The sequence below is a fragment of the Aotus nancymaae genome, unplaced genomic scaffold (genome assembly GCF_030222135.1).
Source record: "Aotus nancymaae isolate 86718 unplaced genomic scaffold, 86718_ANA_hifiasm-v0.15.2.pri h1tg000014l, whole genome shotgun sequence".
Lineage (NCBI taxonomy): Eukaryota > Metazoa > Chordata > Mammalia > Primates > Aotidae > Aotus > Aotus nancymaae.
The window spans coordinates 6,176,028-6,202,303 of NW_026988425.1; the positions used below are offsets into that span (position 1 = coordinate 6,176,028).

General features: G+C 47.6%; 1 protein-coding gene across 1 annotated transcript; it reads right to left on the minus strand.

Annotated features, from left to right (window-relative positions):
- Window positions 1–18,286: 18,286 nt before the first annotated feature.
- Window positions 18,287–25,474, minus strand: MED10 (mediator complex subunit 10). Its single transcript, XM_012475308.3, has 4 exons — window positions 25,276–25,474; window positions 23,492–23,575; window positions 20,655–20,757; window positions 18,287–18,961 (listed from the first exon to the last, which is right to left on the minus strand). Exons 1-4 carry the CDS (start codon window positions 25,395–25,397, stop codon window positions 18,863–18,865), a joined length of 408 nt encoding a protein of 135 aa, XP_012330731.1. The 5' UTR covers window positions 25,398–25,474; the 3' UTR covers window positions 18,287–18,862.
- Between the last annotated feature and the right edge of the window lie 802 nt (window positions 25,475–26,276).

The window sequence follows — 26,276 nt, forward strand, 5'->3', positions numbered from 1 at the left end:
TTTGGTACAGCAATACAATGTGTTTGTGTTTCAAGCTAAGTGTAGCTAAGCGTTTTTCCAAAAGAGTCAAGTTAAAAAGAATTTAAAAGTTCATACAGTTAAAAACTTACAGTTAGTTAAGGTTAGTTTATTATTGAAGAGAGAAACTTTTTTTTTTTGAGACGGCGTCTCTCATTGTCGCCCTGGCTGGAATGCAATGGTGCGATCTCAGCTCACTGCAACCTTCACTTCCTGGGTTCAAGCGATTCTCCTGACTCAGCCTCCCAAGTAGCTGGGAATACAGGCACCTGCCACCATGCCCAGCTAATTTTTTGGATTTTTAGTAGAGAGGGGGTTTCACTATGTTGGCCAGGCTGGTCTCAAACTCCTGACCTCATAATCCACCCACCTCGGCCTCCCAACATGCTGGGATTACAGGCGTGAGCCACTGCACCCAGCTGAGAGAAACATTTTTAATCAATTTCCTGTCAATAAAGTCTACAGTAGTGCACGGTAATATCCTGGGCCTTCACATTCACTCACCACTCACTCTCTGACTCACCCAGAGCAGCTTCCAGTCCTGCAAACTCCATTCATAGTAAGTGCCCTATACAGGTGAACCCTTTTTTCTCTTCTTTTAAGTTATAGTATACATGTGGAGAGCATGCTGGTTCGTTACATATGTCTACATGTGCACACATATGTTTACTGCAGGACTATTTACAATAGCAAAGACTTGGAACCAACCCAAATACCCATCAATGGTAGACTGGATAAAGGAAATGTGGCACGTATACACAATGGAATACTATGCAGCCATGAAAAAGGATGAGTTCATGTCCTTTGCAGGGACATGGATGAAGCTGGAAGCCCTCATGTTTTGTCTTTATACAGTATTTTTACTATACCTTTTCTATGTTGAGATACACAAATACCCACCATTGTGTTAGAACTGCTGCCAGCATTCAGCACAGCCGCGTGCAGCATGAGCCTGGAGCCTGGAGCAACAGGCTTTCCCATACAGCCTAGGTGTGTAGCCAGCTGCACCACCAAGGTGTGTGAAAGTACACGCTACAATGTTTCCACAACAACAAAATCACTTAACGACGTGTTTCTCCGAATATCTTCCTGTCACTAAGTCATGCCTGTGTTTGTAAATCTCGTCTCATGAGCTGCAGCATCTGCGCATTTCTTTTATCCCCCTACCGATGCTGAAACACACCTACATTTTGTATTCGTTTTCCTCTTCTAATGGCTGCACAGGGTCTTTTCTTTTCGATGTGCTCACTGCTCCTGCTGCTGTGTCCCAGTAGGAAAGCAGGGGTCCCACTGGGTGGGTCGGAGGGGACCGGTCTCCGGTTTCCTGAGCTCCCGGCAGCTGTGGCTCCAAGCTCCGCACCTCGCAGGTCATCCCATCCCTCCTGGGCCCCAGTTTGGAGAAATTGTCACAACCATTGAGGAGAATTAGGAGAGACACAATAAGCGTGCCTGTGTATGTGATGTACATACAAAGGTCTAGAAGGACACTCAAGAAATAGCTTTAGAGGTCGATCTCTAGAGAGGGGCCAGACAGCTGGCAGCTCAGCAATGGGACGTTGAACCAAAGCAGAGATTCCCCCGTGCCATTTCTGGGAGGGCTGATTGCTGCCACCTTTTTGGGTAGCAGTTTGGTAATAATTAGCAAAATCTGAGTACACAGAATTCCACCTTAAGAAATTAATCCCAAGAGACTCCGCAGATGCCAGTCGAGGACACTGAACAATGGCATGCCCCATGGCACTGCTGACATCAAAGAGAGCCTGAGCACATGCGACTCCTCCGTATCAAGGGCGTCCCTGATGGGTCTGCCAGCCCTGCCCCTGCTGACAAAGATTTGCAAAGGTGTTTTAGTAAGAAAAGCAAAACACTGAACGGTATGCAAAATGTGAGCCTCTATGTACTTTTCTGAGCACAAACCTGAATATACGCGTAGAGGGCGTCTGGTTTGCCGGGGAGGATGTGTGCAGTCAAAAGCGTGGAGGCTGGGCCTGGAACGCCCTGCATCATTCGCATTTCTCACCGTGAAAAACAACGTGCGAAACAGCAGTGTTAAGGGCACTAGCCGCTTTTGCTTGCTGCACAAAATAACATTTGTACAAACAAAAGACTATTTAACCTTAACAAGAGCAGCAATAAAAAACACAGGCCGAAATCGACCCTGTGCACGCCCGGTTTCTGTATGGGAGGGCTCTGTGCTGAGTAAGCTCTCCGGCTGCACCCTGTGAGCAGTTAATAAATGGTTATTAATAATAGCAATGATAATGGCCTCCACGTGGTACTGAAACGCAATGAGTTTCACAGTGGGGCATGACACACATCTGAGGATGAGCATTCAGTTTCACTCACATCCCGAACCTAAAGCGGTCAGACCAACAGTTCCCACGAAAGGCCCATCCTGTGTGTTGCATTGTGACTTCATTTCATAACTCGACCACACCCCGGGCCCCAGCTGCTGCTTTTGATTAAATCAGTGGACGACTGTGTTAACATGCTGACACTCCAGGCTGCATGTGGCTGCAAATTAATAAACATCAGGACACAAAGAGGTTGCCCAGAGGGCACCTTAAAATATGTGCCTCTTCCCCTAACATACCTTGGGAGAAAAAGAAGGGTCCCTGGAGGCCTGGTGGGTGGACGCGCAGAGTGAGTGTAGGGCAGGCGGGGAAGGAACCGTCTCTTCCTCATCCTCAGCCCCTCTGCAGGCAGGTGGCTGAGGAAGGCACAGGAAAAGAGCCCAGGGCATTTTCAAGATGAAGGCTGGGCAGGAAGGCAAGGGAAGAAGAGCTGGAAGGAGGAGGCAGAATGCTGCAGGCCCTGGAGCCATCTTTGCATCCATCCACCTCCCCCAGCCTTGAGAAGGGGAACAGCTGAGAAGCAGGAAGGTAGGAACAGATAATGGCAGATGAAACGGTGAAATAAACTAGGTGTGATGTGTTAAAAAAAGAGGGTGACGCCGACAAGTCCCGCAGCCACTGCAGGCAGAGGAGGCCCCTGGCTCCCTGAGCCATCCACCCACAGCTGCAAGTGGCACCTGAGAATGTCTGTGCCTCCCAGGACCTCCAGCTTGAGACTCGGGAATCCTCCCACCTGGAGAATCGGGACAACTCCTGCTTGCTTTTCCAGTTGGACTATGTACCCAGGTCCCGCCAGCATCTATGCCCTTGAGACTACTCTAGGCAGGAGCAAAAGTGAAGCCAGCCAGGAAGGCAGCAGCCACGGATGCGGGCAGGGCCATGGACAAAGCCCCTCATCTGCAGCTTCAGGACGCAGCCTCTGGTGAGCACTGCCACCATCCATGCCACTCTTCAGCACTCACAGAGGGAGCCTGCAGACGGCCGCCTGGATAGCTGCTGCTGCTTATTCCAAACTCTGTCTAGACAGTGAGGTGCGATGCTGGGCCTGGGGCTCATCAGATAAACTAAACTAGAAAACTCACAGTAACGCATCTGGGGCTTAAATTTACTTATATGAAATTCAACTTTTAGCCTTAAGTCACTCCTACAAAGTAATTTTCTACAGGAAAAGGCCAACGTGAGCACACAGTGAATGGAAATCCAGGCCGTCCTTCATCCTGAATGTGCCAGAGCAGGCCCCGTCGGCTGCCTGAGAACTCCCACTCCCTGTCCGTCCCCTCCACCCCTGCCTGCCTCTGTTCTAAAGGCTGTAAAAGCTAAAAGACCACTCGATTCCCTCACAATCAGGGGTGCTGTGCGACAGGGTTCTTGCCAATGAGATGTGAACAGAAGTCCATGAGAAAGACAGCCCTTCCAGAATAAAATGGCAAAGCTTCCACAGGAGAAATCTTTTTGCCCATCGGCCTTTGCCCTACCTCTTCTATGTTATTCCTGCTTGGAATGCAAACATGATGCCTGGAGGTGTAGCAGCCATCCTGTGATAGGAGGACATAGCCCATGCTGAGGATGGCCCAGCAGACAGTGAGCTTGGGTCCTGGGGGATGCCTGTGAGGAGCTACGGCTGTCTGAGCAGCTTAGCACTGCTGTTGCAGGAGAAAATTAATTTCTATCTTTGCAGCTCACTCTTAGCTGAACCTTTCCTAATTTGCAGCAAAGCTACATGAAACAGTAAACGACAATCATAATTAAAAGAAAATACAATGCATACGTACATACATTTATAATTATTTTCCTGCATGTTTAAATTATTAAGTTATGTAAAATTATTTTTAAAATTTTAAGGTATGATGGACGTTATTACCCTGTATAAGATTGCTCACCCTAAAAAAACCTGGAAAACTTCAATGATAATGGAAAAATAGAGAGGCTTTTTAATCCATCACGAAAAATCCTAGCACAAGCCTAACTGGGAATACTGTTCTCCAACAGAAATGCAAAGGCAGAAAAGCCCCCTGAAAGAGAGACTCTAGCCATCTGCCTTCCTCCCTACATGACTGCCTTAATTTGGGGGCAGTAAACGGCTTTGTAGAATGCAACGTGGTCACAAAACCCCAAGGATCCAACTGCAGAAGGAGAGGCAGGCAGCCCCAGTGCTGAGCAGAACAGGGCAGGACCATGAAGGAAAACGAAGAGACACGTGACCACCTGAGTGCCAGCGAAGCCCCAGCCACAGCCGGTACTCAGGGAGCAGCCCCACCCTCTCTGCCGCTTTGCCGATGTCTGATTCTGAGCCAAAGAATGCTATAAATGAAGTTAGAGATAAATATTCTGCCAGTGGATCCCTTGTTTTCCCAGCTTATGTTCCAAATTTCCTCTGCATGCTCAGCAGGGGGAGGCCGGCCTCCTTCCTGTTCTGATGATCATAACAGCTCTGCTATAAAGACACCAGCTACGGGGATCTTGTGACCTCAGTTGGTCTGTACCCATGTCGTGGTAATGGCCAATCTGCCTCCTTTCTGTCTTGGAATTCTTCTTTGAGCAGAAAATAAGTGAAAGGAAATAATGAACTTGCCTGGGCATGAGCTCCCCTAAGCATGCTGCTCTGTGCCAGGGAGACCTCAGCATCACTATCCTCATCCCCATCTTCATGGAACCAGGGCTAAAGGTCGGCAGACGTGTTAGAAAACGGGATGTGCAAAAAAAAATCAGACAATTGCTCTGGGAACCAAGACTAGCATTCAAACTCAGTAAAATAAAGACAGGAATAACCAAAGTGGCCCTTTGTTGACTGATTGCTCTTGACTGACTGATCAGTTATTTATCACGTCCCCAGCCCCACAGAGAGTAAACGTGTCAGCGCAGGCCTTCCTTCTATCAACACTGGGAGCTTGTTCTTCCCACTCCAGAAGTGCCCCAGCTGAGAGAAACCACCAGGCCATACAGCTAGGAACAGGCCAAACTGGGCTCTACACTGATGCCCAGCAGTTCTCCCGCCTGGCCGGGACCCCAGGCTGCAGTACCAGGCCTGCACCCATCAGGCATCGCTTTGAGCTGCAGCTAGGTCAGGCCTCGGGAACCCAGCTAACCCAGGGAAGGCCTATGCAGGGAGCCCCCAAATCAGGGTGGTAAGTGAAACAGGGGGTGGTGATTCAGTGCACAGGACAGCAAATCACTAAGAGATCGACTATCCTGCCATGGGCTGAGCAAGGGGGTCCTGGCCTGGAAGCTTGGTGGGAGCCACCTCCCAGTTCACTCTCCTGGGCTGCCAGGGCCGGGCTGTCTGAGCTGAACACTTCAGTAAGCACCTGCTTTCCGAAACGGTGCCCAGCCTCCCCGGGGCTGCAGCTCCCTACAGCGTGTGCATTTTGTTCCATGTCCCGGCTCATCCAAACTTGTGATCTTACATTCATTTCCTGAGGATGCTGCAACAAATCACCACAAGCTGAGTGGCTGAAAAAAACAGAAATTCAGTCTCTCATGGTTCTGGAGGAGAAATGTCTGAAACTAAGGTGTCAGCGGAGCTGTGCTCTTTGAAGGCTCTAGGGCAGGGTCCTCCTGGATTCTTGCAGCTTCTGGTGACCCCGGAGCTCCCTGGGGTGCCTTGGCTTGCAGCTACATCGGTTCAATCTGCCACCATCCTCCCTGGCACGCTCTCCTGAGTGTCTCTGTTTTCTCTTACAAGGACACAAGTCACTGGACTTAGGGTTTACCCTAATCCAGTATGACCTCATTTTACCTTAACTGGCTATATCAACAAAAAATCCAGTTCCAAACAAAGTCACATTCTGAGGTGTGTTCATGACTATTTCGGAGGACACAATTTTGGAGGGAGGCACCATGCAACCCAGTCCAGGCTCCCGTCCGCAAATGTCCCCAATTGCCCTCCCTTATCCCTAAGTCCCTAAAAGACTGCACACGCACACACACACACACACACACACACACACACACAGATGCACAGAAATACAGAGCTCATAAGTACATGCATGTGGATACACATATGTGTATATATATTATACATTGTTATATTGAAATGAATTAGCTCTACTTAGAGGCCACCTTCTAAACAGAATTGGGAATCTGAGACTGGAGCAGGAACCAAAACAGGGTTCCTTGAGGTCTCTGCTCCTAATGCGGCTCTTCGGCAGCCGGGACAAACGGCATCTCCCATGCAGGGATTACTGATCACCTTGGCACCTGCATTCCCACTCACACTCTGCCTGAACAACCATCCCAATACATTCCACTCCTCACCCCAACCAGCAATGATACAGCCCCAGTGGTTTCAGGGTGTGATGTGCTCCGAGCTCCTGCAAGCTGAAGGTGAGACCCGCACGCACAGCGCGGCCCACCTCGTATCACACGGCATGAGGCGAGTCACCTTCCCTGTCTCCCTCAGTCCCTCCTCCCCTCTGCCTCTAGCAAATTCCATCTGATAGGATGACCAGGTCCTCTCACACAAGGCAGTCTGAGCAAAATCCAGGCTGTACTTTGCCTACTGCATAGGTGACCCTGGAGACAACATCTCTTCCCTGTTCAGGACCCTGGCTCCCCTATGAGTGGAGTGGGTCTGGGGATAAATAAGGTACCATCCCTCAAGCCTGTGCACAGGGCCCGATCCAGAGTCAGTGATCAACACCTCGTACTGTGGTACAGCGCCAGGGTCTCTCCATAGAGTTGGAGATGCTGATCTCAGGCTCCCGTGGATAATGGTAGCTGGCTTCGCCCTCTGCAGTGACGCCATCGAGGCTGCTGCATCTGCCTCCTGAGCTAAGTCCGGTGATGAGGCCAAACCTCAGACGGCAGGATCATCAGGGCAACCGCAGGAACACGGCCTAGCAGACTCCGGCTTTGACAGAGCTCCAGAGAGGGATGGAGGAGCTGGGTCCCCAGCTATGTCCAACCAGGTAAGAGAACACCCCCAAATGGGTCAGCTCGGGAACCTCAAACCACACAGACTTCGTGACTATCTTGGAGGAATCTTTTAAAGCCTCAGTTTTAGCATTTGAGTACACACGGTGTGTGCAAGCCTTCTGCTGGCAAAGTGGATGCAGCACAGGGCTGTGAGTCACAGGATGCTACTGGACACCCAGCCCCTCTGTGACCAGCCACACACCGATGGCCAGTCAGGCAGCCCCTAAAAGGCTGGGTTTATGTTAATACTGAAAAGTTGCTATTGAGTTTATTCAAAATAATTATGTTCTGCCTGTAAAACACCAGGATTAGCCATCAGCTTGATGGTGGGACTGCCATGCCATTGGGTCTGCTTGTAAGCAGGGTATTCATACTTCGGAGGGTTCTATCTTCCAAAAACCCATAAGAACAACGCAATCTGCATCTGCCCAACACGGCAGTGTGGTGGCGCTTCAGGTCTGTGCATCATAAATCACTGCAGCCAGACAGTCCTCAAATTAGAAATGGCCTCGTCTATATTTCCAACGTGTTTAAAATTACACGGGCACATGCATCCCAGCTCTGTGTGTGCCGTGCACTTACCAAAAGCAAACAGTCTATTATGTGTGTGGTTTTGAAACTGTGTATAAATGACAAGCTGGAGCTTGTGTCTGTGTCTTCCATGGAGAACCTGTACTTGCCAGCTGAGGAAGGGGACACAGCCCTGCCCTGGGCAACGAGGAAGTTCAAGTCTTCCTCTGGCAGAGCATCCTCAGGGGCTTCCTGCAACACTGCTGGGGACACAGAAATTCTCCCCATGCCTCCTGTCGGCGGTCACCTATGCACACACCACTCCTGCCCGGTGGCCTGGCAGTCCCGTGCACTGCAGCCCAGCCCGTCCTCAGCATACCTGCACTCCCGGGGTTCTGCTGAAGCTTGTGTATGTCAGGGCCGTCTGCAAAAACTCCAGCTTTCCCAGCTGTGTGACTCCCATTGCCACCCACAGTATTTCTTCCTTATCACCAAGTCATGTCATTCTTTTTCTTTTTGTGTCATTTATTTATTTTTTTCCAAGAAACAGAAGAGAATCATTTGGTACAAGGAAGAAGACAAATGCTGCTGCGGTCTCTTCAAGGACACACACTGCAGGGTGTTTCCGCCAGGTCTCGGTCCTGCGCTCCCTACTCTGGACCAGTCCCCACTGGGAGGAGCGGACACCGACACTTACGGTGGGCAGTAGGCCAACTCCAGGGGACCGGGAAAAGGGATGGGGCAGCACCTGAATAGGACTTGACCCAGCCCCACGAGGCCAGCCCAAAGCTCAGCAAGGCCAGGGTGCCCAACGGCCCGTCCTGCCTGAGGGGGTGGTGTGCTGGTTCGATAGGGGCCCGCAAAAGATATGTCCACCCAAAGCCTCGGAATGTGGCCTTCTTTAAAATAGCGTCCTGACAGATGTAATCAAGTTAAAATCTTAAGATGAGATCGCCCTGGGTTATCCAGGTGGGTCCTAAGTCCAGCGACAAGTGTCCCTGCAAGAGATGCAGAAGAGGAGCCGTGTGAGGGTGAGGCTGAGATCCGAGTGATAGGCCACAAACCCAGGAGCTCCAGGAGCCACCAGAGCTGGAAGAAGCAAGGAAGCACCCCCCGCTAGAGCCTTTGGAGGGAGCGCGGCTCTGCTGACACCTGCATTAGGGACTTCTGGCTTCCAGAGCTGGGACTGAACAAGCTTGTTGCTTGAAGCCAGGCAGCTTGCAGCAGTTTGTGACAGTAGTCTCGGTAAACTCACACGGGCAGCAAGCAGGAATTCTGGGGCAGTATCAGCTCTCAGCCACTCCTTCCTGTTCAAAGGGCTCCTGCGTCCTCAGAGGCTGAATGAGTCTGTTCTCACACTGCTATGAAGATATAACTGAGACTGGGGAATTTATAAAGGAAAGAGGTTTAATTGACTTACAGTTCCGCAGGGCTGGGGAGGCCTCAGGAAACCTACAGTCATGGTGGAAGGCGAAGGGGAGGCAGGTACCTTCTTCACAAGGCGGCAAGAGGGAGGAGTGCAGGGGAAACTGCCATTTATAAAACCATCAGATCTCATGAGAACTCACTCACTATCATGAGAACAGCATGGAGGAAACCACGCCCATGATCCAAACACCTCCCACCTGGCCCCTCCCTGACACATGGGGATTATGGGGATTACAATTCAAGATGAGACTCGGGTGGGGACACAGAGCCGAACCATGTCATAAGCTGTCCTTTTGACCTCTGATAAAAGAACAATGAAAAGTCTCACTCACGTCAGAACAGAAATTAGGTCCCCAGATATGCCTGCCGATTTATTTTCAATTATCTCCTCTGTAAAATGCTTTTTGCAGGATGATCACTTCATGTTTACCATGCATTTTGAGATTTGGGGTTAAACGAGATTACAACAATTTAACTATAAGTGTAACTAGTAGTTATGATTACCCCATCTTCAATAGGCCGATAAGCAGATTGCCTCGTCTACTAGCTCACTGCCCCATCTGTTTGCTCAGTTGGGATACTGGTTTCTTTTTATTATTATTATTATTATATTAGTTGACACGGGTTCTTGCTCTGTTGCTCAGGCTGAGTGCAGTGACAAGATCTCAATTCACTGCAGCCTCAACCACCTGGGCTCAAGTGATTCTCCCACCTCAGCCTCTCGTGTACCTAGAACTACAGGCATGTATCACTATGCCCAGCTAATTTTTGTATTTTTAGTGAAGATCAGGTTTCACCATATTTCTCAGGCTGGTCTTGAACTCCGGGCTCAAGCAATCCACCAAGCTCAGCCTCCCAAAGTGCTGGGTACAGTCGTGAGCCACCACACCCAGCCTGACTATTGGTTTCTTATGGCTGCTGTCACTAACCACCACACACTTGGACAACATAGATGTAATCTCCTACAGTTCTGGAGGTCAGAGTCCCAACATCAAGATGTCAGTAGGGCTGTATTTCTTTTGAAGGCTTTAGGGGAGAATCCTTTTCCTGGCCTTTTTCAGCTTGTAAGGGCCACCTGCATAGCTCATGGCCCATCTTCATTCAAGCACAGAAGCATAGCATCTTCCTCCATCCATTACACCTTTCTCACTGACCCTCCCCCTGCAATCCCGTTTCCTTCCTCACATCTCCTTCTCTGGCTCTGACCCTCCTACCTCCCTCTTGGAATGACTACTGTTACTACGTTGGCCCACCTGCACAATCTCCTGTCCAGGAAAATCTTTCTACCAGGAAAACCTCCTATCTTGGCTTATCCTTGTCTTAACCACATCTACAAAGTTCCTAAGGTCGTGTAAGGCGATCTATTCACAGGTTCCAGGAATTGGATGTGGACAGCTTTGGGGTCATTATTCCGCTGACCACAGTTGACTGAGTCAAGGGTTTAATCCATAATCACAAAGGGAGAGAGTCATAAAGAAAATCTGGAAATAGGGAATGGGAAACATAATGAGTTTAAGGGAGAGAAACACATTGAATATGAAGACACTGCTTAACATTCTCATATTTGACTAAGTATGAGTTTTGAGAGCCGTGATTCATTACAGTGTGGTGTAGTTAATTCTCTAACTTCAGGAATGAAGCCATGTGCTGAGTTTTTCTAAAGGGCCTCTTAATATAGATGAATGATCTAATTGCAAGTAACGCAACCATGCTAGTGTTATGTAATAAAAAAGCCTTCAGTATTTTAGATAAATACATACATGGCTAAGTTACTGACAGTTGCTCCAATGGCCTCCAGTGAACCACACCTCAAAAAACTCATGCCATTGACTTGGGCTTGGTTGTGGCACTGGCTTTAACCAGCCAGACATCAGCTTCATGTTGGGGTGTGTTCTTTTGGATCTCTCACTCTTGGGAACCTCCCTCTTAGAACTCAATATCCATGCCATAAGAAGCCCGACCTCACCACCAAAAAAGGTGAACATAGAGGAAAACCAAGGATCCTGCAACAACCCCAGCTCCTCCAGCTCCCAGCCACAGCCAGCACCACCTCACCAGCCACATGGGTAAGCCACCTCGGAAGTGGATCTGCCAGCCCCAAGTGAAGCCCTTGTCATCCCATTAAGCCCTAACCAAATCAGAGTAGTGGGCAAACAAATGGTGGTTGATCTTTTAAGCCACTAAGATTTATCTTCCTTCTTTTCAAGGGACAGGGGGTGAATAGGGTGTTACCCAACAAGAGACAACAGAAACCACTTCTTTCATTCTCTCTCTTCCTTCTTCCTTTCTTTCTACACATCTACCTATTGTCAAACAGTGCACTAGTTATCCACTGCTAAGTAACAAATTACCCCTGAACTTAGTGGCTTAAAACAACAAATCTCTATTGTATCAAAGATGCTGTGGGCCAGAAATTTAGGCAGGACTTAGCTGGGTGCCTCCCAACCAGGGTCCCTTACAGGCTGCAGTAAAAGAATTGCTCAGGTCAGTCATCCAGGCTCCACTGGGAAGCACCTGCTCCCAAGCTTGAAGGCTTCTGACCAGAGCCCCCCGTCTCTTGCCACGTGGGCCTCTCTGTAGGACAGCTCCCCACGTGGTAGGCGATGGCCTTTCTGAATACAGCAGCTCCACCAACCTGTTCCAGTCAGACTATGAAGAGAAACAGCTTCTGTCTTAGCTTTATTCTGGGTCTCTCTCTCACCTTTACCTTCATACAGGAACTATTTGACCTTTAATTTTTATCTAAGTAATGTAAGTACATACATTTAAATTTTTATGTTAAAAATCAATGCAATCTAGAGTGTTGGTGCAATAATCCAATGGTAATTCACAGTATGTAATAAGGTCATTCTGTACTTCAGATGGCCCTGGACCAAAGTGGTATAGCAACAGATTCCTAGAAACTAACTTGGATGCAGGATCATTTTAGGATCATAAAAATAAACATAGAGTGGTACCCTTTAAGGGCCAGCGACATTCTTCCCATCATAACAGGAGAAAGTTGATGTGTATCTGGATCCTAGAAACAACTGAAACTTGGCTAACAGCTGTGCTAAGGCCTCAGAAAGCAAAGTGGTGAGCATGAGTGTGAAGAAAGTACACTACCACTGATCCAGTGACATCAGCAAGATACCCACGAAGACAAAGCTACTGAACTGAAAGTCCCTGCAAACGGCCTACCCTCAGGTTCCAAATAGGTTGAGGCCAGAGGGAATGAATGACTGAGTCAAGACCATTTTGAACTCAGGTCTTTTTTTGGAGCTGAAACATGCAGGGTATTCTGGAAGGATCATTTTACATCCATCCATCCACCCATCCATCCATCCTTCCCTCCATCCACCCATCCATCCATCCACCTATCCAACCATCCGTCCATCCAACCATCCGTCCACCCATCCATCCGTCCATCCATCCATCCACCCATCCCTCCATCCACCCATCCATCCATCCACCCATCCATCCATCCATCCATCCATCCAATCATCCATCCACCCATCCCTCCATCCACCCATCCATCCATCCACCCATCCATCCATCCATCCATCCATCCAATCATCCATCCACCCATCCCTCCATCCACCCATCCATCCATCCACCCATCCATCCACCCATCCATCCATCTACTCATTCAACCATCCATCCATCCATCCATCCATGCATCCATCCAACCATTCATCTGCATTCACCATTTCAGCTACTGAGCTCCCAGCCAGCTGACCAGAATTACCTGTGGATTATAAAGTATGGATGTACAGATGGGTGACGCCAATAACTCCCTGATGAATACTCTGGGGGAGAAAACAGTCCTTCCAGAATCCAATGCGTTTGTGACATTTAATTTTTGCCTACTCACAAACTCACTTTGTACACTTTGTCTTGGTCACTGCCAGACCCATGCAAGATTCTTTAAACACCCAGATTTACTTGTGTTATAGAATCTGAGGCCAAATGTATACATCAGTTTGCTCATTTACTTAATAATTGATATGTACTCATTACATCTCAGGCACTGTAATAAGTGCAGGGTAGAGTAGTGGACAAGGTTGGTGTGGTCCAGGCTCTTAAGGAGATTATAGTCTTGAAGGTCAGACACTTTCTCTGTAACTCTGAGAGTTACCTTCGATACTTACTAGATATCAAAGGAGAGTTTGACAAACAGATCAACACTGGTTGGAGGTGTCAGAGAAGGTGAAAAAACAAAATGACTTTTACACTGCAACCTGAAAGGGGCACAGGTGGGCCAGGTAAAGAGGTGAGTTATATGGAGGTTCAGTGGTCTGGGAGGATGAAATACTAGTATGACTGGGGCAAAATAAATAAATAAAATCAAGTTAATGGGATACTTAGGAGACGCAGCAATGGCAATGACACCAGGGCAGGGGAAGAGAGAGGGACAGAAAGGAGGCAAAGATGATATGAACAGATAAAAGTTCGTGCCACTTTCTGAGGGAGACACAGAGGGAGACTCGGGTGGGAAAGCTATCTGTGTAATTTTAGAGACACTGAGTTTGAGCTTCCGGGAGAACAGCCAAGAGGAGAAAAAATGGAAGTTGGGTTACAGGAGTGTAGGCCTCATTTAGGCTGGGCTATAAACCTAGAATCTCAGCACAGAATGGTAACTGGTGCCAGGAGATAGATGAGCTTGGCCAGGGAGAGGGTGGGTAAGGAAAGATGCCTCGAGGAGCCCAGCACTGAACCTCTGCTGGAGCATGCTGTTTAGAAGTCCCTCGAGGAGCCCAGCACTGAACCTCTGCTGGAGCATGCTGTTTAGAAGTCCAGGAAAAAGAGGGCTCTCCTGAAGCTGAGCTGGTGAAATGAGGCCTAGACTCAGCATTTTAATAAGCTCCTTCGTGGTTTTGCCACGAGTAGGCAGAAGCCTGCCTTGGAGAAACTCATTCAAATAGAGCTTGGATAATGCAGACCCTCAGCTAATGTTGACTGAACAAACGTGTTTTGTAATTACATATATTGTCCAGTTTTCTGTATCAATGCATACAGGTCTTCATCCATTCATTCATGTTAGTCATAGCACAGTTATCCAGGAAATGGATAAACCATTGATTTATCTAAGCCATTGTTAATGGACATTCAATGTAACATTTTTTTCTTTATAAACAATGTAACAATTAACACCTGCCCATTCTTCTGCTGGGTTATTTTTCTTATTTGTGAAAGAGTTCTGCATAGTGGTTATTAAGTTCCTTGTGATATGTATAAAAAGGATCACAACTGGGCTCAGTGGCTCACATTTATCATCTCAGCACTTTGGGAAGCCAAGGAGGGAGGATCACTTGAGGCCAGGAGATTGAGACTAGCCTGGGCAATATACTGAGACTCTATCTTTACAAAAGGAAGACAAAAAACATTAGTCAGACATGGTAGTGCACACCTATAGTCCCAGCTACTCAGGAGGCTGAGGTGGGAGTATCCCTTGAGTCCAGAAATTCAAGATTACAGTGAGCTATTATTGTGCCACTGCACTCCAACCTGGGCCACAGAGTGAGACCCTGTCTCTAATAATAATTAAAAAAAAGGATCTTTTTTAGTTTTTCTGCCTTTTGAGTTTATGGTGTTTTTAGCCTTATGTTATTTTTTTTCCTAATTTAGCTATATAGCCAAATGTATCAATCTTTTCCTTTCTAACTTCTTAGATTTGTGGTACATTTAAAAAGTTTAAGAAGTGGTACATCGGCCACCTAACATCACCTGAGTCTTGACAGGACCAAGGGCTGTATATTCTGTCCAACTCCCTTGGAACAATGGCACCTCTGTCACTCCGACAGATGGGTCACCTCTATGCAGGTGAGTGGCAGGAAACAGAGCAGGCTCACGTGGCTATGCAGGGTAAGCCTGTGACCCTGTTTGTAGCCAGCACCTGTATCGCCACTGACTGTAGAACTATTTTACTGAGGCATCCATACATATTTGATAGGATTCAAAAATGGAAATAACACAGAAAATTAATAAAACTAATCAGTGGCGTTACCCATACTCCCCAGAGATGAGCACTTGCCCTTGTAACTAACAACACCTGGCTATTTCAGGACTTGAGGGCAATAGACAGGCATCACAATCCTAATCAAGTGTAACTCCAATAGCTCAACTTCCAGGAATTTACCCTAAATCATAATTGAACAAGCGGAAGATGTTAGGTCAAAGACACTAACTTCTTATTAGTGAAAACCTGTGACCCACACAGGTACCCAATGGGAGCTGATGAACTAAGCCCAGAAGAGCCACAGATACTTGTGACATGGTGGGCAAAGGCCCAGCTCTCCCACTCAGCTGGGTGACCCAAGCAGGTGCCTCAGGTCCCTCATCTGTAAGCCTCACTGGTTTACCGTGGGAATTGAGGCAATGCATAGAACGTGCTTAAACTGTCCAGCATGTAAATAACATAACTGCTGTTAACATATTAATGGAACACTAAATATTAAAATTACGTGGGAGGAACTTTATTGAGTTGCCTAGATGTCATGGCATCCTGTAGAATAACACAGGTTACCAACTCATGTATATAGTAATAATCCCACATCTAGTTACTCAGTGTTGTGTGTGTGTGTGTGTGTGTGTGTGCGTGCATCTGTGCACAAAGAAAAACGTCTAGATGGGTGAAAATCACAGTATCAACAATTGGGCAGAAATACGATTTTTGTAGCTATATTTTTCAGTTTTCTGTAATGAACCCTTCTGATTGTATACCCAAAAAGATAAAGAATGTTCTAGTTCTGTGTAAAGGTGGGGCTTAATTTTTGCTTTTCCATTCTGACTCAGAGGCAGCACAGATTACCAAGAGCAGTGATACAGGCTCAGGCCCTGTTTGAATCCGCACCAGCCTCATGGTTCAGCGGTGTCCTTGGGCATAACAAAAATCAGTGGGCCCGGGGCTGTTTGCCTGATCTCTGTCTGGAGGAAGAAAGGGATGGGGAAGAATAGATCAGAAGCAAAGTAGGGATTGGCAACGAACTGCCTGGCAGTGGGCAGGGGTGATGTGAAGAAGCTTATCGAAATGGTTGATTCCGCCCCAGGATGGCTCTCATCATCATTCTTTTAACCAAAACGAGGTCTTTGAGAGGAAGAGATGAAGGGCCAAGAAAGAATGAGGCCAGGTGTGTGTGCCTGAACCCAAGCTCCTCCGGGTGGAGAGGCCTGGAAGACAGCGGCAGTGACAGTCACAGCATCCCTTGCCGAGTGTCAGACGTGGCCTGGAACCCTCCAGTGCTCTCACGTTGACATCAATTCCGAGCTACGCAGATTCCTCAGCAACTCAGGGGATTTGAAAATGATGGGCACTTATGACTAACAGGAATGGCAGGTGGGGTGGAAAAAGGAGACCTTGCTGTGAACTCAGGGGCATGTGGCCTGTCACAGCATCGAGAGGCTTCAACACCTATTCATTGCCTGGGGACCCACTGTGGTGGTGTCATCACTGATGAGAATCTGGTGATACACCAGGCAGTGCATCCATATACCCAAACTTTTACTCAAAAAAAGACTGGTGAATATTACAGAATGTGTGACAGCTACACCTGTCCCCACTGGGCCTAGGTCCACAGACTCCCATGCTGTGGGGCTATTTCCACCAGCAGCCAAATATGCATCTCTGAGTCACCCACTCCATCTTCCCAAGGCTCAAACATCAGGATTCGAACAGCCCGAGGCCAGCCGAATAACTCAGTCCCAGGATACGTAGAAGAGCCCCCACTGCCGACACAGCCTCTATGTTTCAGAGCCCAGGAAGAGGGGACTGCGAATACCCTGGACCCACCAGGAGCCAGCAAAGAGGGAGGCGAAGCTGCAGGGCTTTGGGCACGCTGTTTAAGCCCTGGTGCCCCAACTTCAACATGAGTAATATAAAGAAAGCCAGACCCTGCAGGGCTGGTGAGGGCCAGCTGAGTGGATGCAGGTGAAGCGTGTGGCAAGAGCCAGCGAGCCATGTGCCCACAGGGCCCTGGTGCAGCAGCCAACAGTCAGCATCTTTATGCTGGAAAAACCAGGCGGACAGGGACTGCGGGCACCGGACCTGCCGGACAGGGAACTACTCTTCCCTAACAGAAACTCTTCCCCTGGGTAGGAGTCCTTTTCTACTGCTTTTGGAGAGAACAGAACTGCTAATGAGGGACCAACTTCCTAAGGGGCCAGGTCCCTGACTCGGGAAATACAACCCTTCTGGGGAGTCTTCTGGACTGGGTTGTGTCCCCACAAAACTCCAGTGTCAAAGCCCTAACCCCAGGACCTGAGAATGTGACTGTATTTGGCTGTATTTGGAGACGGTCTTCAAAGAAGTAAGTTAAAAATGGGTCTTTCAGGCAGATCTTAATACCACCTAACCAGTGTCCTTAGATTCCAAAGAGATTAAGACACACAGAAGAGACACCAGGGCTGTGACACACACAGAGGAGCGGCCATGTGAGGACACGAAGAGCAGGTGGCCATCTGCAGGCCAGGGAGGCCTCGAGGGAAACCCACTCTGCTGGCACCGTCATCTTAGACTTCCAGCCTCCAGAACTGTGGGAAAATAAATGTTTGTTGTTTAAACCACCCAGAATGTAGTGTTTTCTTCTGACAGCCCTGGCTAGGATCTAGGCTGGTTCAAGATCAATCGTAGGAGGCAAATCAATGCAGATCCCCTGGCCCCATCCTAAAGCCTGCAGCTTAATAGGTCTGAACTGGGCCCCTACCTTGCTAACCAGCCTGCCCAGGCCATTCCAACACAGGGGTCTACAGGTGGAGCCCAGCATAGGCCACGCTAGGGCCTCAACTCCTACAGATCACAGAAACAGCGCCACCTGCAGTTCATGAGAAATGCAGTTCTCAAGCCCCGCCCCAACCAACCAGGTACTCTGCAGGGCGTCCTTCAAGAGTGTCAGTAAACTGGTGTTCCACAGCCCCTAGGAAAGGGGTTGTAGAAAACATTGGAATTCTGCGTTTTGCTTTAGCTTTTCCTGCCTAAATGCCTAGAGAACAAATTTTCTTATGAATATTACCAACCCTCTGGGAAAGTAATAATTGACTGTTTACAAGACACACTGTATTATATTATAAAAATATTACAAAAATAATTACATGGAATAAGCCACTTAGTTTATTGTACGCATGTCTAATTGAAATCCATGAAAACAGTTACATTTAAAACATTATGCACTATACTTGAAAATGTAAACTATAATACCAATTTAAGTATTTTCCACATTAAACCGATTTTTCTTTTAAAAAAATTTTTCCTAGTCTTTTAGCTTTCTGACACAATAAAATGGAACAGAGAGAGTACAGTAAAAGAAAAATATTAGGTAGAATGTTGTAAAACTTTTAATTTACCCATCATATTTAACATTTCCAAGCCTGTTTTCCTGCGCCCCATCTGCCTGCAGAGAGAATGATCCCCATGGTGACATGGAGTCACCACTCTGAGAGCCAGACGACGCCGGATGGACAGAGAAGCTGCTGGAACAGCAGTGACACAGCTCCGCTTCTCCTCTAGCCCCGCTGTCCCCTGAGGCCAAACAATGAGGACAGAGGGGCTGAGGGGCGTAACAGGGCCCAGTCCCACGTCAGCAGGAAAGTGGCGTCAGTGCTCCAGTCCCAGCCTTAGGCAGCATCGCAGTCACGGGGATCTTCGCAGAGGGAGGGTGAGCCGGTTAAGAAGGTGGGTGATCCTCCCCCCGGATGCTTCGATACTTAGCCATGTCTTCCGGAAATACTTTAGAAAGTTCTTGAATCAACAGGCTTTTAAATTTCTACAAAGAAAACACATTTTCAAAGGCGCTCTCTACTTCAACACTCCAATAGCTATTTAAAATATGCCTTTTGGAAGTTTAAACACATGGCCCGCTAAGCAAAACAGGGCCACGGGACTGACCTGAGACTTCCACTGATCTCAGAGGAAATGACACCAATGGCAACATATGCAAAAAGAAGCGAAACAGCACGGCCCCAGGCGTCACCGCCAGCAGCACGATTCTGCACTGCCCAAAGGCATCAGTGTGACAGGAGCCTGCTGCAACTGTAAGCCACGTCCCTGGGGGCCCAGTGGCTGTGTTCACATGGAGAGAGACGTTTCTGCTGGCCAATATAATTCTCACTCAGCTTTACCAAGGGACCAGATCAAAACCATCACCCCTCGCTTCTGATAAAGAGTACACTAGGCACTAAAGGTGATACTGGATGCAACAACTCCTCAATCCCAAATGGACAAACAGAGATGAGGTGTGGGCATCATACCAGCAACTCTAACAAAACACCACTTCCAAGGTGTGCTGCTTACCACCAGGAGGGGATCGTCTGCATGGGATTCTGGAAGCCCTGTGGCCTGCCTGTGACTAGGCAGGTCTCCTTCTGACAGCTCCTCCCCCTGCTCCTCCCACTTGGCCAGAGCACCAAGAGGCCACTCTATGACCATCCCTGCCTGCGCACATCGGCCATGGCTGAACACATGTGTCCCAGTCTGGCACCAGGCATCAGTGGGAACAGGACATTCGCGTCCCCTGTGATCCTGGAGCTCAAGAAGCTGGCAGAGGAGACAGAGCAAACAGAAAAAATAAAAGGTAAATCTTGACCAGGATTCTCAAGAAAAGCAGCTTTAGAAAAGTCTGGTCCCAAAGGCTTCTGTGAGGAGGCGAAATCATCTGAGACTGGAAGGACAGCACATGGAAGAGCTCTAGGCGGAGAAGATAGCAGGAGAAAAGAACACAAACGGAAGACTTGAAAACCAGGCCAGCGTAGATGGAAGGAGAAGGAAGGGGCAAGTGGTGTGAGCGGGAGGAGAGGCAGGCTGGGCTCCCTGCTGCACACAGCCATCAGTCACAGTCACATGGAGCCAATAGAAATGAGCGGCTGTGAAGTCCAAACAAAGAAACCAAACACCAATTTGAACCACATTTGAGTCAATTTAAGAAAAAATTATTTCACGTTCAAGTGCAAAGAGTTATCTACATCTCATCAAGGCAAAGAAAAACTAAGCAGATGATCTGCTGGAGAATTTCATGACAGTGGATATGGTAAAAAGAAGTTTGGCGGTCAGAAGCTGAATGAAGAGAAAAATCAATATTCGAGAATCCTCTAAACCAAAGAACTATGACTACAGGGGAAGCCTTCAACAGTAGGAATTACTACAGAAACAGAAAGTATCAATGCAATAAAAGTGCGTCTTAAAAAAATGAAAATAATCACAGCCAGTGAGAACTACCAATCACAAAAATTACCCTGGATTTTCTTAAGAGTAAGATTAGCGTATGTTTTTAATGCTACACACAGATCACTCATATCTAATTGTACTTACTGCCTATTACACAATTCAGAAATCCCAATGTGTAAAATTATGAAATAGTCAATATTCTAGCAAGTATGGAAAAAAAATGACAGTCTCTTAACCAAATTTCACTGAGAAGGCATCTCTTCCCAGTGTATTTCTGACACTCCTTAGAGTCTTACCTTCATGGTGTCAATCTTGCCTTTAACTTGCTCATTTTTAGCTAGAGCCCTCTCCAGGCACTCTTTGGTGTAGAGTTGGGGGTTTCGACCTTGATCTATATATCTGAAAACATGAAACATTTCAATTAGCATTCCCATATTCCCATGACTGACACGTATTCTCTCAGCTTTCTGAAAGATACGGGGGAAAAATGGTCAGGTATGTATAACTGCACATGGCCTTGTTTAGACAAAACTGAGTCTAGGAACTGGAGGAATTAAGACTCCTTCATTTACATAAGTACAGATAATCTGATCTCATTACTTCTGACAATATGAACAGCTCATAAAATCAAGTAATGATCACTTATAAACCAAAGCACACTCACAAGCCGTATCACTTTACATTTGTTTAGCATTTGCACTTTTCAAAATTCGTTCATGCTATTATTACCTTTTTGATTCTTATAACAGCCTGTATGGTAGGGCAACTCTTGACAAAAGAAGAAACTAAATGAGCTCCAGGGGTTCAGGCCTGGGTGACACAGGGGGACCCTGCTACGATGCGGTCTCCACTCCAGGTCAGCCCCGCTGCTTGGCAAACGCTCTGTGGAGGAGCTTCAGGGGAAACGAACTGAGAGCTACAACCACTAGAGTCCCAGCAGCCACGGCCCCAGGATCAGTTTACAAACCACCCCCCACCTCCCACTGCTTTAAAAAGAACAGGGGGCTTCTTTTTAAAGCAGTGGGATGGTTTGTAAAATGATACCACTTCACTAAACATACTACTTCATTAAATACACCTAAGTAGTTTAAATATAACAGAGACATTCTGGCCAACTATTTCTAAACAGCAGAAAGCTGTTACTTAGAATTTCTGACACTTTCCCCAGAAATTATCTTCATTATCCTAAAGACTTAATTAAGCATACTGTCTAGATCAGTATCTAAATTTTACCAAGAGCAGGCCACCTGCCTATTTCTGTACACTAAAGAAATCTTATCATTCAACTAAATTGAATCATTCATTATTTAAAACAGAAACAAAAACTGAAAACTCCACTTTAGCTTTTTTTATAATTGAGGCCAAAAATACATAATCACTTCAGAATAAAGATATCATTAGGTTACTACTAATGGTATAAAAAACAGTAGGCTTGACAGATAGCAAAAGATAAAAACATTGCAAGCTCTAGAAATTCTATTTCATTTCAGTGTTTTTGAAATAATATAAAGTAGCCAATTATGGTTAATTCTAAACAAAATCTATCCATTTCTCAAGAAAACCTGACAGGCTCACAGAATAAGGTTGACCATGTCACCTGACAGCCGTTTCTTCAACAGCACAGACATCCTGCTCAGACTTGATTCTTTTAATACCCAAGGGTGGAACCCATTCCTGCCCATATACAAAGTCCTGGAGACAAGGGCCAAGCTCTTTTCATCTTAGCTAAAGACACAGTTGGTGTGTATGAAAACGTATATGCTGAAAAGGCCACCTGGAGACCTGGAAATTCCGTCTACATTGGGTAGACATCGGCAGCCGGTTTGCAGATGAACTCCCAGCATCTGCTCTGTATTAGGGCTCACTGGCATCCTCCTCCTGATACCCCAGGTCAACCTCATCCATCCCTGGGCCCAGCACTTCCTTCTGCCCTGAAGCAATCTGTTCTGATCAGTCTCCATTTGTTCTGCTTCAGAAGATACAGGTAGTTACCTGGCACTTGTCACCCTGTGCATCCCCGCATTCATTACCAGAGAAGCACAAAGGACGCTGCATTCCTGGACTCAGGCAGAAAGCCAAAGCCAAGAGTACTCTCAGGCGTAAAACCTTCACTCCCACCTGAAGTCAGACGTCTCAGTGGTGCCCACTGAGCACAGGTAGGGAACATGTGGCGAAGTCATCAGCAGGTGAACAGAAGATCAGAAACCAAGAAAACCACCTCTGTACCTGCCCTGTCTCTGTAGGCTGCTGCTGCACTAGAACTAGAACTTGGATCTCTGACCTTTTGGAATGGAAAACCACCATAATTTTTTCCCTTTACCGCTCAAGGAAATCTAGTGATTTACATTTGCAGTTTTGCTGCAAGAAATACTAAAATGTTCTTGCTGTTCTGAGCCAGCACCAGGAGGGAGAGGCTGCTTTGCACTGGTCAAGAAAGTGTGAGTCCGGGGTTTCGTCTTAACTCTGACACTTATTAGGTAAACAACCTGTTGCAGTTACTTATCAGCTCCTTCACGTGTGAAATCAGAGATGTGACTAAATCAATGTGATAAAACCTGGATTTCAAAAACCTAAAAAGCTTATTCCTGTATGTGTTCTCAGGACTATAACTGTGATAGGTGCACATACTTGGAATAAGAACCCTTTCTTTCCTCCTTTGACAGAGCAGCTGTTTCCATCTCTCAGAACTAGCACTCCACAGGCAGTTTGGGAACATCAAACCAGAATGCTTTTCAGGTTTCTTCTGGCTGCCATTTTTTAAAAATGTATAATATAGCCCTCATAAGACTTTTCACCTCTTAAGGAAAAAAGGAAGTTTTGTGATTTAGCCTAAGCAGGACTTTGAAAATCTATGATGTTTTTCATGTATTTAATAAGCTTTTATTTATATGTAACTTTTTTCAACAATACAATATTAAGGAAATTCTTTTTTAGTTTTGTAATCCCATTAAAATGTTAAGTTCCATGAGGACAGGTATTTTTGTCTATTTTTTTTGCCATTGGCACATCCCCAGCACCTAGGCTGTGCCTACCACACAGCAGGCTCTCAAATGTCAGTGACGAAGAAGTCATGACACCACACCACAACTGAACAAGATTTATACCCAAGACTAACATCAAGAATGTTACTTACTCAAAAACTTCTAACGGTACAGTAATATCATGAAGCTGCTGTCTGCACTTATCAATATCCTGTAAGCCAGTAACGATAAAATTCCTAGGGGAAAGGCAAAAACACAGTCATCCGGTTAATTTCACTTACTAAGCCCCACCCTCAGAGCTACCACCCACAGAGCTACCCAGCCAACTGGGCTCCACACATGCTCTCCTCACACTTGGGCGGGTTACACATGGCCCTGACCTCTTTGGTTAGTTACAGGACTCCTAGGACACCTTTAGAGTTACAAGATACTCTTAAATGTTTGTTACTTCCCTTCTAAACTAGAAATTGCAAGTAAGGGGGATTAAGAGGGAACCTGATGAAAAATATGAACCTTCTCTCAAAAACAATGACCTGACTGAGCATATGACTGTGTGTGCGGTATCAGCGAACACATACGGCAGCGGAGAAATTCCATTTGACCCAGCAATCCCATTACTGGGTATATATCCAAAGGATTATAAATCGTTCTACTATAAGGACACATGCACACGAATGTTCATTGCAGCACAGTTTACAACAGCAAAGACCTGGAATCAACCCAAATGCCCATTGATGATAGACTGGACAGGGAAAATGTGGCACATATACACCACGGAATATTATGCAGCCATCAAAAATGATGAGTTCGCGTCCTTTGTAGGGACATGGATGAACCTGGAAACCATCATTCTCAGCAAACTGACACAAGAACACAAAATCAAACACTGCATGTTCTCACTCATAGGCGGGTGTTGAGCAATGAGAACACATGGACACAGGGAGGGGAGCACTATACACTGGGGTCTGTTGGGGGGAAATAGGGGAGGGACAATGGGGGTTGGGGAGTTGGGGAGAGATAGCATGGGGAGAAATGCCACATGTAGGTGAAGGGGAGGAAGGCAGCAAATCACACTGCCACGTATGCACCTATGCAACAATCTTGCATGTTCTTCACATGTACCCCCAAACCTAAAATGCAATAAAAAAAAAATAATAATTTAAAAAAAAAAAAAGGCTGAGTGAAAGCAAGCCATCCTGCGTGGTTTAGCTTTCTCTCCTCTCTGGGCCCCTCCTACACCAGCCGGCTGGCCTGGCTATTCCCACAACACTGGGTATGGAACCTCGGCTGCAATATTTTGCATGTCCGTGCCCCATATAAAGCCCTTCTCGAAAGTGCTGTACTTTCATCTGCCTTTGCTCCATCCCAGGGCCTAGCGCCACGACCAGCACAAGGCTGTTGCCAAAATATAATAATTAATAAACGTTCCGTAACCTTCCTCACCACCACCTCCCGCCAGTTCCTCCACTGTCAGGCCTCTGCAGCAGGTGGCTTCGGATTGTCACCTTCTGAGGCGTAGTTTAGGGCGCGCACTCACTGTGGAGCCTGCCTCCCCTCAGGGGACAGGGACTGAACTCCCAGAAGGGCTCCAGGAGGAAAGGCTGGGAGGGGTCACACATGAGAGAACAGAAAGCATGATTCCCTTGATAGGGAAACGGAAAGTACATCATCCGGCCATGATTATGTCTCCAAACGGGCCCCAAAGAGGTTCCCCTAACCAAGTTGGGAAGGAGACGGTTGGCAACAGGCGGCAGCGCGGGTCCCGCCCTCTGAACACAGCCAGGAAAGACGCCCCGGGCTCCGGGACCAGACCAGAGGGCTGGTGGGGCAGGAGCAGAGGTCAGGCTCGCTCTGCCTCCCTGGATCCCCGCTCCCCGAGCACATGCTGCCAGGCCAGGCCCTGGGGAGACGCCGGCAGCCTTGGGCCGCCACTCACAGCTTCTGGTTGAGTCCGGCCTGGCTGCTGGGCTGGAAGTCACTGACGATGATGCCGAGCTGCCGAATGTTCTCCACGAACTTCTCCAGGTGCTCCTCTAGGTGATCAAACTTCTCCGCCATCGCCTCGGCCCGACCCCGCCAGCACAACCTCAGCCAGCAGCGCCGCAGGCGGGCCCTACGCTCCCTCTTCCTGCTTCCGTCCGGACAGATACCACTTCCGTTTCCTCTGGGGGCGCGCGGGCGAACTGTTGGGGGCGGAGCCTGGTTGTCGGAACGGGCTCTTTGGGGGCGGGGCCTAAGGGCGGGGAGGGGAGGGGAGGGCCTAAGGGCGGGGCCGGGCGGGCTTTCGGGGATGTGGTCTGGATACCTAGGATGCTTCCACGCGCAGCGGGGCGAGTGCTTACACTCACATCAGACCTGCCTCGGTGTAATGGAGCATCTTCAAGCAACACACACTTGGATGAAACTCCTATAGTTTGTATGAAGGACCAATAACGGTAGTCTCCCCGACCCTCTACCAGAACCCTAGGGATCAGCGCAGGCCTCCCTCCTTTCCTCTTATGTGTAATCGGCGCCACCTCTCCTAGCTCTTGCCGCTAACCCTGCTTCCCAGACCCCTGCTGCCTTCCTGGGTAAGGCCCTCACCTCCTCAGGCCAACCAAACAGCGCCCTATGGGGTTGCCCTGTCGCTGAAAATAACCTCCCCTCCTTCACAGAGCTTTTAGTAAATTGCCGTTTATCCATTGAAATTCAGTTTTGATCATCTCACTCTTACGCTTAAGAAACTTTTCTGCCTGATTTCCTATGATATCTGACATCTCCCCCAGCCTGTTTAAATTACTCAAGTGATTTCTTCTTTTATTGAATACATCTGTGGCCTGTACTTTTCAGTGCAAAGTGAAGGAACTCCTTTGCTAGATAATCTCCAAAGTCTCTCCCAGCTGTGACCAGAAATGGACACCAAGAGAAGGTAAGTGACTTACCAAACTTATGGAATTA